Here is a 15,344-nt window from a genome sequence, read left to right as displayed (position 1 = left end):
ACGTCCTTTCGTCTACTACTCGCATGGTCTTGCGGTCGCAAAACACAGGCACTAAACTTATTACAGCGAACAGAGACGTCAATGAATGAACGGACAGATCATAACTTTGTGAAAATAAAGAATGTAAACTTTTCACTCTAAGGAAGACTTGAACCAAGGACCTCTCGTTCCGCAGCTGCTCACGCTAACCACAGAACTACGGCGCTCCTCAGCTCACACTGTGCTTGATGTTGCCTATCTTGCCCATCGACTACTCAGTTTATATATTTTGTTTATTTTTTTCATAGTTCCACACAACTTCTTCCTGTTTTCTCGATTGATCTGTGTTCAGTTTTTCAAGGCCTATCCACTGTGCCAACTTATAACTAAATCTGAAGGGGTTGCGATGGGGAGGTTCCCTTGTTAGTAGAAATGGGTACAGGTGTTCCGCAGGGTTCTGTTCTTGACCGCTTGTGTTTAACTGCTGCTGTCAATGACATGCCCAATTGTGTATCACAGTCAGTTATCAATAATTATGTATGACTTATTTCACACTCTTTTAGTCACATATTTCATATGGCCTACTCATATGGGGACATTCTCCTCATATCAGGAACATAAAAGAAAAGAAAAGAAAAGAAAAGAAAAGAAAAGAGACAGAAAGAAGAAAAAGCCGCCAGTGTCATATGAAAGGCTGGTCCTAAAGAGCACTGCCACCTTCTTTTCACCAAGCTTAGGGTACTAACAGAGGTGAATAAGTATGTCTATGAGTCTGCACTTTTCATCAAGAGCAACATTAAAGAATGTGTTACCAGAGGAACAATTCATAAACATGGGACTAGAAAAAAGGTGAACATTGACATCCCAAAGCACAAGCTAACAATAACAGCAAACTCCCATAAAATGAACACACTCAAAATTTTTGACATGTTTCCTTTCGCTGCTTGATCCTTGTCATTTAAAAATTTCAGATTAAAATTATATGACTGGCTAACAAGAAAATCAGTGCTAAAATGTAAGAGAGTTTGAATGATATGGACAATGCTTCGCACAGAAACTCCAGAAAGATATCAGACAGACACACAGAAAGATATCAGACAGACACACACACACACACACACACACACACACACACACACACACACACACAGTGCCATCACAAACCAAAGACAATCAATTTCAGAACTTTTGACAATGGAGGGAGCAGGATTCCATACAATGGTTAAACAAAATCCACGGACTATAATTATAAGGTTTTATTTGCTTATTTAATTTGGACCGTTTGCTGAATAACATGATCTCAACAGCTGGACGTGCATGCCAGAATCCCCATGTTGTTATATTCCATAGGATGACCGGTGCAAAGACAATGTTCTGCAATGGTGGATTTGCTCAGCTGTTGCAAGCGTGAAAAAGATCCGCTACACTTGCCAACTTAATTGTTTCCAAGTAATTGTTCCAGCTTCATTTAATGACTGCTTCAAAAATTTCAGCTTTTTCTTGGTATTGGCTGGATAGTGCTTCATGGACACAGTCTGAAAGGGAATTACATTCTGTAAGTGTCTGGCATTTGGCAGTGTTTGAACATTTACTGGCCCAGAGTCTAATAATATACCTTGACTAGTCTTGCCAGCCTCCCACATTTCCCACATAATTTTAAATGTTTCGCCAAGACAGGCTCTGTCCCATATTGCGAAATCTTTTGTGCTACAGCTTGTACGTACCTATTACTTATGCATGTGCAGCATGAATATATGACTAGCTCAGGTCTCAGTCTATGATTGTGCCAGGCAGGGCTAATATGCAACGATTCGCAACCTCTTATGCAGTGCTACACATCCCTGTTTAACTCAGTCTGTGTTTTACATAATTCTATTTGTTTATTATCCATCCCATTTTCACTCTACAATTTTGTGTTTAACATTTTTGTCCCTTTGCTAACACATTTAAATGCTGTGTCAACATGTATTAACAATACTGCTAGGATTTTTTAATTCCATTCTTGAATGTCATCCTAGTTTAAAAGTTTCTCATTGTTTTGTGACAACTGCTGAGTGTTGAACGTGTTACGCTCATGAAATGACAGGAATATCTTGTCGACCCACCTAACTTGTACACTTGGCGAAATGGTAAAAAGATTCTTCTACCTTGCTCAATTTAGGTTTTCATGGGGATGTGATAATCACTCCCAAAACAGTGATGAAGAGAGAGAGAGAGAGAGAGAGGGAGAGGGAGAGGGGGAGGGAGAGGGGGAGGGAGGGAGGGAGGGAGGGAGGGAGGGAGGGAGGGAGGGAGGGAGGGAGGGAGGGAGGGAGGGAGGGAGGGAGGGAGGGAGGGAGGGAGGGAGGGAGGGAGGGAGGGAGGGAGGGAGGGAGGGAGGGAGGGAGGGAGGGAGGGAGGGAGGGAGGGAGGGAGGGAGGGAGGGAGGGAGGGAGGGAGGGAGGGAGGGAGGGAGGGAGGGAGGGAGGGAGGGAGGGAGGGAGGGAGGGAGGGAGGGAGGGAGGGAGGGAGGGAGGGAGGGAGGGAGGGAGGGAGGGAGGGAGGGAGGGAGGGAGGGAGGGAGGGAGGGAGGGAGGGAGGGAGGGAGGGAGGGAGGGAGGGAGGGAGGGAGGGAGGGAGGGAGGGAGGGAGGGAGGGAGGGAGGGAGGGAGGGAGGGAGGGAGGGAGGGAGGGAGGGAGGGAGGGAGGGAGGGAGGGAGGGAGGGAGGGAGGGAGGGAGGGAGGGAGGGAGGGAGGGAGGGAGGGAGGGAGGGAGGGAGGGAGGGAGGGAGGGAGGGAGGGAGGGAGGGAGGGAGGGAGGGAGGGAGGGAGGGAGGGAGGGAGGGAGGGAGGGAGGGAGGGAGGGAGGGAGGGAGGGAGGGAGGGAGGGAGGGAGGGAGGGGAGGGAGGGAGGGAGGGAGGGAGGGAGGGAGGGAGGGAGGGAGGGAGGGAGGGAGGGAGGGAGGGAGGGAGGGAGGGAGGGAGGGAGGGAGGGAGGGAGGGAGGGAGGGAGGGAGGGAGGGAGGGAGGGAGGGAGGGAGGGAGGGAGGGAGGGAGGGAGGGAGGGAGGGAGGGAGGGAGGGAGGGAGGGAGGGAGGGAGGGAGGGAGGGAGGGAGGGAGGGAGGGAGGGAGGGAGGGAGGGAGGGAGGGAGGGAGGGAGGGAGGGAGGGAGGGAGGGAGGGAGGGAGGGAGGGAGGGAGGGAGGGAGGGTCTTGCTGCAACGCTTCAAGAAACGGGAAGTTTCTACCCATGACAACATAATCGTCATAGCATTCGCACAGACAAAGCAGCCGCAGTTACTTTCTCGCTTCTGTTGCTATGAATCCACATGTGAGCACACAAGAGCGTGAGCAAGAGATTATTGTTGTTTGTTGTTGTGGTCTTCAGACCTGAGACTGGTTTGATGCAGCTCTCCATGCAACTCTATCCTGTGCAAGTTGCTGGAGTTGTCAGAAAACAAATGAAAACCAAGTAAAAACATAACACAAAATTAACTTTCAATGTTCTAGTCCTGGGCAATGGTACAAGAGAGTCAAAGGTCTTCAAAATGGTGATCTCGGACACTGATACAATGGGGCACACTTTGAATGTAGGAATTGTTTACTGTTTACAGTGTTGCCTACTGAAGAGAATTACAAGCAACCACTTACGTTCCTGCATGTCCTCTGGAGTTGTTGGAATATCATGATAGACAACGTCTTTAATGCATCCCCAAAGAAAAAAGTCCAGAGGATTTAAATCAGGAGACCTAGCAGGCCAAGTAACTGTTCCTCCTCGACCAATCCACCTGGCAGGATACCTTCGATTCAGAACACAATGTGCACATAAGGCATTATGTGCTGGACATCGATCATGTAGATACCACATAAGCATTCTGGTTCTTATTGGCACTTCATCCAGAAGAGGAGGAAGAATTCATCTGAGAAAGTTGACATACACTGTACTGTTTAGACTACCACTGATGAAATAAGGGCCAATAATTATAGTACCAAGCATCTCACACCAGACGTTAACTCTCCATTGACGCTCATGTTCCACCTGCCGAAGCCATCATGGTTGTTGCTGGACCAATAATGCATGTTCCTTGTATTTACCTGTCCTTTGTTTGAGAAGTATAACATTTCAGCTCCTCAACACCAAATTAAAACGTTGCATTAGGAGGTGTGTGCTTCGTGCAAAAGGTCTTGAGTTCATATTGACGACAACAAGTAATTCTTCATTACAGACGTTTATTTACAAACAGAGCTGACAGACTTCACAGACTCAACAACTGACTCTCCGAGCTAACCGCACTGCATATCCGAACTGGCCACTGACAACTCCTAGGTGTATTAATATCTTTCCAAACGATGAGAGACTTTGACAATGTTTTGTTTACAATACGATAGCAATTCACGACTTAAAAACTAAATGAGACATTACAGAATTTTAGTACAGATTAAAGTAAGTAAAAGGATCAGTACATATAAATTCTTACAAGCATAATTTCCAAATAGATTTTATAACATTTTTCTACCAGCTTCTGGATAACCTTCACCAGATTTGTACCGATGTTTCCAGAAATATCTTGACATTTGATTCTGGATATTTCTTGAGTGATTTAGAACAACTATTTATATGTAAAATGATTTAAATCGTGTTTCAAAATGTAAATAAATCTTTTTAGCCATATTTCTTGATACAAATCGTCTTTCGAAATTAGGTTATGAAACAGTTTTCACAAGTTTTCGTATTTTTGCGATCATAATATAGAATTTCTCCATAGAAAGTTCCAGAAGTGTGCATTAAACGTTCATTTACAGACTTTCTCTTTAGCTGGTGAGTTTTTAAAAGTATCTTGTCCATATTATACGAAATAATTTAGCTCAAAACTGATAATTTATACAATTAATCAGAGCTACAGCAAACAGTGATTCTTTCTTTTACAAAATGAAATATAATTACAAAATTGAATGAAAATAGGTTACTAACACTAATATATATTTACATTAATTCTATTTTTGTTCTTTCTGTGCAAAATGTCCTAATATTGACACAGTACAATATTTAAACATCACCAAAGTTTCCCTTTACATTTTGCATATCTGTATCGACATCCCCTAAAAGTCTACAGTATCGAATACTTCAATATGTCCCAATATGTCCTGTAATGTTACAGAAGGAACATTCATTTGTAAATAGAACATTGGAGAAGATGGTCAAGGATTTGCTGCTGTGCCCACTGACAGAACTGTACATCATTCTGGAAATCATTCTCACGTAATTCTTGATGTAGTGTACGTGATAACGATGGAACCAGTGATGTGTAAGAATATGTTGTACACTGGTTTTAGGAATGCCAAGCAGTTGAATGGAATGGACAGTGTCTTGAAAGGTGGGCATAAGATGAACATCAACAAAAGCAAAACGAGGATAACGGAATGTAGTCGAATTATGTTGCGTGATGCAACTTCCATAGAAGAACTGAAAGAATTACAAGGAAAAGAGATGTAGAATGCCACCAGTGTGCATCACAAATTGATTTTGTTACAGAAGATGATATACTATATTGTAAGACACCGGTTGGTAACAAAGTAGTAATATCTAAAGAATTGCAACAACAAATAATAGCACAGTGTCATGACAGTTAACAGGCCTGACAAAATGAGCATTGAGCCACTAATGCAAGAATAGCCTCAAATTATTGATGGAGAGGTTGACAGACAAACATTGTCTGCCTTGTGTGCAAAGGGCACCTCCACCAAGGACTAAAGTTCCCTTACAGACCTTACCAGAAGCAATGAAACCATTTCAAATTGTGGCTCTAGGTATCTGCGGCACATTTCCACAAAGCACAAAAAATAATAAAAATATAGTGTCTATTAACGATCATTTTTCTAGATACTTAATATTGGTACCAATTGCGGATATGACCACTGAAACTATTGCTTGCGCCTTTGACAATCACTTTGTCCTGCCTTTCGAAAGTCCTGATGCAATACTCACTGATTAAGACTCAGACTTTATGTCTGCACTGTTTGCACAAGTTTGTAAAATGTTATAAATCAAAAATGGCAAACTATGCACTTTCAAAACTTCCTGGCAGATTAAAACTGTGTGCCGGGCCAAGACTCAAACTCGGGACCTTTGCCTTTCGCGGGCAAGTGCTCTACCATCTGAGCTACCCAAGCCCGACTCACACCCCATCCTCACAGCTTTACTTCCACTAGTACCTCATCTCCTACTTCCCGAACTTCACAGAAGCACTTCTGTGAACCTGCAAAACTAGCACTCCTGGAAGAAAGGATATTGCGGAGACTTGGCTTAGCCACAGCCTGGGGGATGGTTCCAGAATGACATTTTTGCTCTGAAGTTGAGTGAAAATCTCCAGTCCAAAAAGGTGATATATTCACCATCAAGTAACATCTTGTTGTCCGTGTCTGGTATAACTTTCAGCTTCTTTAGATTGCTAGGATTATCTGTGTCATTTATGTATTTATTAACCGGTGTCAGCAGAGTTCTCTCCCTCCCCACTCCCCCCCCCCCTCCAGATAACACTTTTATATTAACTAGTATGTTAGTTCATTGTAGGAGCCTGGTCGTCAAGTTGGTATAGCTGTCGACCCGATCCAAACAGAACTACCATGGTAGTCAAGAGTCTTAGACACTTTCTTGATGGTGAGATTCTATATTGCATTTGTCCTACTCATTAGTACTGAGGGTGCTCCACCCTTTCCAACCCATCCATCTTCATCAGGTATGGCATTTGAACATTTGGATAACTTCTTGTACCTGTCACATCAAATGTTCATAGTGAGCGACTTGAATTTGACAGTTTTACAAGAAGAAGAAACAGCCTTAAAACAGGTTACCAATTGTTTAATTTTTTATGAATCAATACTCTGCATTTTAGGCCATACTGAGACCCTTCATACCCTATGGGATGTCAAACGGGTACTTACTGCCGCCCAGAAACAATTGGGAAGCACCGCAAACATGGTACCATCCCAACAGGTAAACAGAGCTCAGTTTAATGCAGGTAATACGATACTGAAAACAGTATTTGGCACTCCTGATTAGACTAATGCTGATCGATGGGACAACACTTTGAACCAATCTCGTCCCTTTCCAACAAAAACCATGAGATTCTTGTACCCAAGCATGTATGTGTTGAACGTATTGAAGATAGAAGGTTATCAACCACCCAACAATTTAATACACCACTATGAAGAATTGAGAAACTCGATACAGCTGGAATTGGTTAATGTGTGCCATGAGCTAATGAATATGTCTTCACTTGAAGTAACCAGAGTGCCACAGATCTTACTCTAGAATACACATGCACTCCAACTGCATGTCAATACCCTTCAACTACTATTCAGTTAGGCCTACAACAAAAACTAAGCCCTAACTTACTAACTGTAAAGATGTTCTTACACAGTGTTTCTCACTAATATGTCATCCCACTTGTTGCCACCCATACAGCTGATTTATACTATTTGGGAATTAACTCTATCATGATATTACTCCACTGCTCAGGTACATTTATTCCAATCAGCAAGCACACTACGTGCTCAGATATTGTTACCCATCACATGTGCCAACTGCAAGGTTGAATGCTACCACTTACACCCATTCCCAGTTATCTGGCCTACAATTGAAAAACACGTACTCTAGCAAACCAATGACATACCGGTAATTAGCAGAGATCGTCAAACACATGCTACCTTGCATCTCAATGACCTTCAGTCTTGTTCACACACAAATTACTACATGTGTCCCTCTTTATCACTTAATACCCACGTAAAGAGGTGTGAGCTGACAATGTTTCTAGAAGAAACTACCAGCTCTTCTTGCCCTCGCATTGTTCTGAGAATGCATGGCCTTGGTTAACCCCTGTCGGCAATATCTAATGTATTCCATGCATCAGCTTACTACAATCTTCCCAACTTGTTACCAGACTATGTCCATGTCTCAGGATGCAATATCACCTTAGCAGACAGCGGCCTTTTACTTAACATCACTTCTACTATTAAATTTTCAGCTAATTTGCTTTATACCCATAATGTTGGTCTTAAGCCATTCCTGCTGTACCTGCCTTAAGTATCAGTACCCTTACCACAACTGAATGACTATCTGACATTATCCGACACATCTCAAAGCCACCTCTTACAGTCCATAAATGGACTCCTAGTCAAGGAACATGGACAAATTACTCTTGACCATGCTACCATGCACATTGCTGAATGGCACACTCAGAATTATTCCAGTCGGGTGGTCGTTCCAAGGGTTATGTTTGTGCCTGCAGCTCTACTAATCATTACAATTATTGTATGGCTTTTGAATAAATATGGCTACTGTAAATCCCGTGGGCCACCACCACAGGTTGTACCAGAACCCCCAGCCAAATGGTGAATACGATTGGTAACTTCTGATGAGTTACATCATTTCACAGGCATGGCCCTCCCAACAGCTTTCTATAACAATCTATTTAAGTTACAAGCAAATTTATGAAATACAGGTTACGGGCAAGTAGTTTTCAGATACCATGAGTAAAAGCAAACTACTTGCAATGAAAATAATAATACTTCATTTTTTTAAATTGCCAATTACACCTCTTACAGGCCTGTTCTGTATTCATATTGTTGAATTACCCCTGTTTATTCTGAGTCTGTTGAGCCCCCATTGACATGATTCCTGCCTGTGAGTGTTGCAGTCGCTGGTACTTGACATCCTCTCATTCGGCCAGTCGACCCTCTATCCATTTCGACTCGGGGACGTATTACAGTGCCTGGATGACAACGTATTCCAGCCCAGCCAGTCAGCACCACAGTGTCTACCAGTGCATTGGCTCCAGGCATGCATTCCACTACCGGCTCTTGCACCGACTCCGATGGCTTTGCAAAGTGTGAAGAAAAAAGACATTATATTAACATAGACTTCCAATTATGAACAACTCAAGTGACGCCAATGGATCATGATATTGTAAAGTAAAAACAAACTTTGTACTCCTCTGCCCTTAGTGCATATTTTACGATCAACTTTCAAAATGAGAATTCAACCCTCCACTAGCTTTAATGCCCCTTTTTAAATAAGAAACACTACTGTTGGCCATCTTCCATGTACATCAAAAGAAAAACTGTGTGTTTTGGATTGATCATTCAGAGTGATTAGTGTCAACAATTGTAACAATCACACACCCATAACTGCCTCTCATGGAAGGGCGAAGAAATTGTACATGGCAACAAATAACTATAGTAAAAACTTTTACTGTATTTTACTTCCATCATTTTAACTTAGTCTCAGGCAGTCGCACCGGTTGTTACATAGACTACTCCACAGTACTCTTGGCTGGATCCCATGCTTCCTATTGAGGGTGAAATGCTCTTTTCGTACCATGTGCGGTTTACTCCATGGCCGTAACCAGTTTACATGAACGGTGTATCCCTTAGTGGTAGCTTTTAGCAATAAAGTCCACCTTTTCCATGAATCCTGGCATGAATCAATTTTTGTAGAGGGGAAACACCCCAGATGCCCACCTGCTATCATCCTGACATGCACATTAAATGCAAGCCATGAACTGTGCATCTTTAGCTCTCCTTCTTAGGATCCATTGACAGAAGTGTAATCTGCCATTGAGGTATTGTGGCTTGACAGCTTGCATAGATTGCTCATGGAGAAGTAAACACTTGCACACCTGTCTCAGGATCTATTTCTTTTCATTGGAACACTTGTTCCCCTTTATCTGGTTTACAAACTGTGGGGATTCTACTGCAATCCCTTATCCTACTTGCGAATGATCACATGTCTTTAAGTTGCTGGAAGAGACCGCTGAATACTTTTCCACACACAATGCAAAACTGAAGAGGTCACTTGATGCATACAAAGTATACCTGTCAGTTGACACAATTCTATAAACTGTAGCATTATACTATGACTGCTTTTTTGTCTGCCTTATCCCATATGGAATAATAGAACTCCATTCCTCTGTTAATGTTGTTCGCACTACACAGAATCACTAATCTTATTCTAATTCCAACAGACACCAATCTAAGCCGATTTAGGAGACAGTTTTAAGTGCTACTGTCTGATAACAGCATTACAAGAAGACCTTGCAGATTGATCTGCTCTCTTTGATTTTCTTCACACTTACAGTCTGTAATGAAATTCCTACAGCAGTACAGTAAAAATCTCAAAAAACTCTAAAAACTGCAATTGAAAATTAGAAGATGGCTGAGGTATGTACGAAACATTTGTTATGTTTTAATGCTGTCATTGCAAGCCGAGTGCATACCATGATATTCTAGAAATCGTAAGTTTCCCGGTTAGAATCTCATTAATTGGCACCTTTATTTATTATTACATGCATTTCACTTTTATTAACAAATATGTTATTTTTATTAAAAGTATGAAGCAGTATTTGATAACCAACATTTCTACTTAGTACTAAATATGAAATCTGAAAACAAGTAAAAATAAATTGGGATTTAATCAAGCTACTCCATGACTGCTAGGCTTCTACATACAGACTGAGTTACTGCTAATTATATTAACTGATGATAAAAGCTTTGTACTTAATAGCACTCTGAACTTTTCTCATCTTTAAAAATGAATAACCAAGTTGTTTGTGTGTATTCTGTTACACTGCATTAGGAAACTGATGCCCAGGCAATAACCTCGAAATCCTCCAAGTATGAAGAAGAGCCAGAATGTGAGTTCCCCTTGTACGAATAAAGACAGACAGAACAGTAAGAAATGAGCAATTAATACCAGCAAAAAGATAGTCTGCACCACTGAATAATGCCCACCCCAGGGACAAGCAAAAATGGCTCATACTTCAAGTACTTATTTCCAGACATAGGTTTATAGGACATTTTATTTCTAGTTTTGACAGCACTATCTGTCATACACATATGAGAACTTCTTAAACACACTGCATACCTCTTTGTAAGAAGTATAATGCACTGAGGGGTGCACCTTTTTGTTACTAAGATTCCCTATTCACTAGACTACATTAGCATGAAGGGTGACAGGCAAATTTAACGTTCTGCAGACAGCTATATTTGGAATCACAAATGATGGCGGGGAACTTTACGCTCATTCCACGTACCTACATCACATGTTCTACAACAGCCAATGAGCATTCTGTAGTGTTCTGAGCTGTCTGCTGTGTGAATATCACAGCCAGTGTGAGCATTATATGTGATTGTAGTAAATTATTCACTGAATTTTTAATCCATTTCTTCCGAGTTGCTTTAAGTGGTGGTGGTGGTGGTGGTGGTGGTGGTGGTGGTAGTAAGCAAGAAGTTCTACTTAAGCAGTCAGGGATGCAATCTGCAAGATACAGGCTTTCTTCAAGCACAAAGCACATGTACACAGGTAATGCAACTGTTATTTGGAACAGGCAACAATACAATCCCCATCCTTGCTACAATCTGCACGAACCACCACTGTTTGTGAATCGGACTATACGTGATATATAGCTTGACCTTCCTCTGCTGCACATGGCTGTCAGCAACACACCAGTGGTGGACAGGCCACAGGAAACACAACTCACCTGAAAATCGTCCTCACTCATTGCATCCTCGTCTTCCTCGTCGTCGTCCTCAATACTGGGAGCACTAGGGCTGAGAAAGTCTTCTGAAGATGAACACTCCTAGAACAATTTTAAAAATGCTTCATAAGACAAGAGGTAAAACAAAGTTAATGCAGTGCAGTCAAGTGAAATCGTGTAATACTGAGTGAATTAGATGAGGAAATAATGCACCAAAAGTAGTTGATGGCTTATGCAATTTGGCCAGAAGAGTAACTAATGATGGCTGAAGAAAACAGTACATAAAATGTAGACCGGCTACAGCGAAAAAAATATTTCTGATAAAGAGGAATTTGCAGATATCTAATATCAAGTTAAGCATTAGGAAATCTTTGTTGAGGGTATTTATCTGGAGTGTAGTCTTGTACAGAAGTCAAATGCGTACAATAATCAGTTCAGGAAAGTAGATAATAGATGTTTTTTAGATGTATTGTTGCAGAAGAATGCTGAAGATTAGATGGGCGGATCGAATAATGAGTGAGGAGGTACTGAATTGAGGGGAAAAAAATTATAGTAAAATTTCAGTAAAAGAAGGGAGTGGTTGATTGGACACGTCTTGTGGCATCAAGCAGTCACTACTTTGGTTGCGAAAGGGAGTGCTAGTAGTAAAAGTTGCTGAGGGAGAGACAGGCATTAATACATTAAGCAGGCTGAAATCAATGCTGTTACACAGGTATGAAGAGGTTTGTAAAGGACAGAATAGCATGGAGAGCTACATAAAACTGAAGACCGCAACACCAAGGCAAGAGAGAGAGACAATAAACTTTCAGACAAAATCACAGAGAAATACTCTGTCCACTTTCTTTCTTTCACATCTAATCAAATGTATTGACCGAAGTGATTACAGCTAAATGCATGGTATTCTGAAACATTATATAGAACATTTGTAATGTACAGGTACATGTAGGCATTATAATCAGTCCAGCAGATAATGTCCTTGTTCAACTGCATCAAATGTTAATAACTACAGCTGGTTTATCACCGAGTCACATGGTTGGGGATGATGGAGTGTACGTCATAATGGTGGTGTCTTCACAAGAGAGAATACATAAACTCTGTATCATGCTGCTCAGAGCATTATGAAACAGTGAAAGTGAGTGTATGGAAGGCTATCCATCTTACAAAAGGAAGATTAGGTTTTAATGTCTTGTTGACATAGAGGTGGGCAGTACTGAAGTCTTCTACAAAATCAGAACATAGTATTTACATCAAGGAACTTGCAAACACTGCTACAATTTGTTAACGGCAGAAGCAAAACAAATAATGGATATTCTTGACAAAGGTTGTGTGGTAATTTTTACACATTGCAGAGAACTGAAGGAACAGGAAAACTATGGTACAAACATTTCAAAATGTATGAAAATTTTGTGTAAATAAATAATGGAAAATCTGGAATGGAATGCAACAATATGATGAGAAAGAAACTTGCTACTCACCATATAGTGGAGACGCTGAGTCGCAGATAGGCACAACAAAAAGACTCTCACAGTTATAGGTTTCAGCCGTGAACCACTGCAGTGTGGTTGCAGTTGCATAAGACTGCAGTCATGTTTGTGAGTTGCATTTGTGTGAGTGTGTGCCTATTGTTGACGAAGGCCTTAGCTGCCAAAAGCTATAATTGTGAGAGTCTTTTTGTTGTGCCTATTGGTGACTCAAAATTTCTGCTATATGTTGAGTAGCAACTTCCTTCTCATAATATTATAACACAAAATCAGTTATTTTTAATGACAAAGTGTGATATTGGCAGTGCCCTTGAAACATAGTGAAATTTACTATTTTCTTCATTCCTGTGTAAACATGTTGTACATCTGAAAGCAGAAGTTCACCAATATTGTAAACTGATAGTGGTTAAATGTTGATACTGAACTCAGTTAATCATCATCATCATCATCATGAGGCTAAGGTTTGCATACAACCTTAAAATGACTGATGCCCTCTATTTGACTTCACTTGAAAACAGCCTGCTTTCAACATTCCATTAACAGTTTCACTCAACTACCATATTTACTCGAATCTAAGCCGCACTCGAATCTAAGCCGCATAAGCCGCACCTGAAATTTGATACTCGAAATTCAAGGGGAGAGAAAAGTTCATGTCCGCTCCTCCAAATTAAAACAAAGTTGGTCCATTCTAATATGAGACACAATTTAGGTCGAATGAATGACGATACAGCTACAGTAGTTTGGTTTGAGTCATAAGCTGAGCAGTTACGCTTTACCAGGTAGCCATTGCTATGCGTCAGGCGCTCCGCCCATATTTCTACGGGCACTCTTCCTTCTTCACATGCTTTGTCTCGTTTGAATTCATTGCTTGTTTTTCTTTGATCTGATAAGTGCCGTTCTCTTTGTTATAGGTGTTTACGTCACTCTAAGCTGAAAATGCCTTATTGTACTGTGTCATCCATTGTTTGTTGCATTCTGATGATGAATGTTTATGACCTGTCGCCGATCGTGGCATGGCTTGCTTTAGTGCGTGCTGCCGCTGCTTACAATTAAAAAAAAGAAAGAGGAATCATCTCATTAGCGAAACAACGGCAAGAGACTGCTATTTGTTGTTACTTATACTGCTGCTTTCTTTAATAATGATCAACAAGAACCAAATAATAGACTGTAAATAAAATAGAAAGAAACTTCCACATGGGAAAAATATATTAAAAACAAAGATTCCAAGACTTACCAAGTGGGAAAGCGCCGGTAGATAGGCAGAATGAATAAAACACACAAACACACACACAGAATTTCGAGCTTTCGCAACCGATGGCGGCTTCGTCAGGAAAGAGGGAAGGAAAAGGAAAGATGAAAGGACGTGGGTTTTAAGGGAGAGGGTAAGGAGTCATTCCAATCCCGGGAGCGGAAAAACTTACCTTAGGGGGAAAAAAGGATAGGTATATACTCGCGCACACACACACACACATATCCATCCATACATACACAGACACAAGCAGACATATTTAAAGGCAAAGACTCTTTGCCTTTAAATATGTCTGCTTGTGTGTGTGTGTGTGTGTGTGTGTGTGTGTGTGTGTGTGTGTGTGTGTGTGCGCGCGCGCGCGCGCGAGTATATACCTATCCTTTTTTTCCCCCTAAGGTAAGTCTTTCCGCTCCCGAGATTGGAGTGACTCCTTACCCTCTCCCTTAAAACCCACATCCTTTCATCTTTCCTTTTTCTTCCCTCTTTCCTGACGAAGCAGCCGCCAGTTGCGAAAGCTCGAAATTCTGTGTGAGCGTTTGTGTGTTTTATTCATTGTACCTATCTACCGGCGCTTTCCCGCTTGGTAAGTCTTGAATCTTTGTTTCTAAAATAATAGACTGTGTATGATAGAAGATGGTCTGAACAAGAGTTTAGCGAAAATTTTTCTCTGTTTGAAAATCTTTTCAGGCGCCTTTTTAGTACATTAAACTCTGCACAGAAATTAGATTCATCTTAAATTTAAAAATCTAGTCAATTGCCGTGCTTCATTTCTGACTGTATCACTATTAGGCATAAGAATAATACGAATATAAACATGACGTGATATTTCGTAGTTTATGAGGCAGACAGGATTTAAATGAGATAGCACCAAACACAAAACAATACATGGCAAAATGTTTATATTCGTATTATTCTTAAGGTGAAGAGAATACTGCATGTGATTCACAATTCATAAAAGTTCCTATTAGCAATCCTCTCTTCTCGTAGGAAAAAGTTCAGAACATAGAGTTGGCCATATCGACAAACATCCCAAACAGTCTTGCCGGTGGATTTTCATAGTACATTGAAATGCTGCTACATTCGAAGATGAACAATACGGAATTTGTATACACTTCATTGGAT

The 15,344-nt window shown here is 41.3% G+C and overlaps 1 protein-coding gene across 26 annotated transcripts in view; it reads right to left on the bottom strand.

Moving 5' to 3' along the window:
- Positions 1–15,344, bottom strand: part of LOC126291704 (zinc finger protein 501-like) — a 199,843-nt gene that overhangs the window by 126,536 nt on the left and 57,963 nt on the right. For 19 of the 26 annotated variants that reach the window (XR_007551849.1, XM_049985345.1, XM_049985340.1 and 16 more), the window contains one exon: positions 11,496–11,594. Coding sequence is in view for 22 of the 26 variants with exons in the window: in XM_049985345.1 (XP_049841302.1) it covers positions 11,496–11,594 (99 nt within the window). In the remaining 4 variants the exon portion in view is untranslated. Of the gene's footprint in view, positions 1–329; positions 1,515–8,561; positions 8,836–11,495; positions 11,595–15,344 lie in introns of those variants that run through there. The other 7 variants (XR_007551851.1, XR_007551850.1, XM_049985357.1 and 4 more) reach the window with 6 other exon arrangements.

The sequence above is a fragment of the Schistocerca gregaria genome, chromosome 9 (genome assembly GCF_023897955.1).
Source record: "Schistocerca gregaria isolate iqSchGreg1 chromosome 9, iqSchGreg1.2, whole genome shotgun sequence".
NCBI classification, from domain to species: Eukaryota; Metazoa; Arthropoda; class Insecta; order Orthoptera; family Acrididae; genus Schistocerca; species Schistocerca gregaria.
Note: the sequence above shows the minus strand (reverse complement) of the source record. Positions and strands in the feature narration are given on the sequence as shown.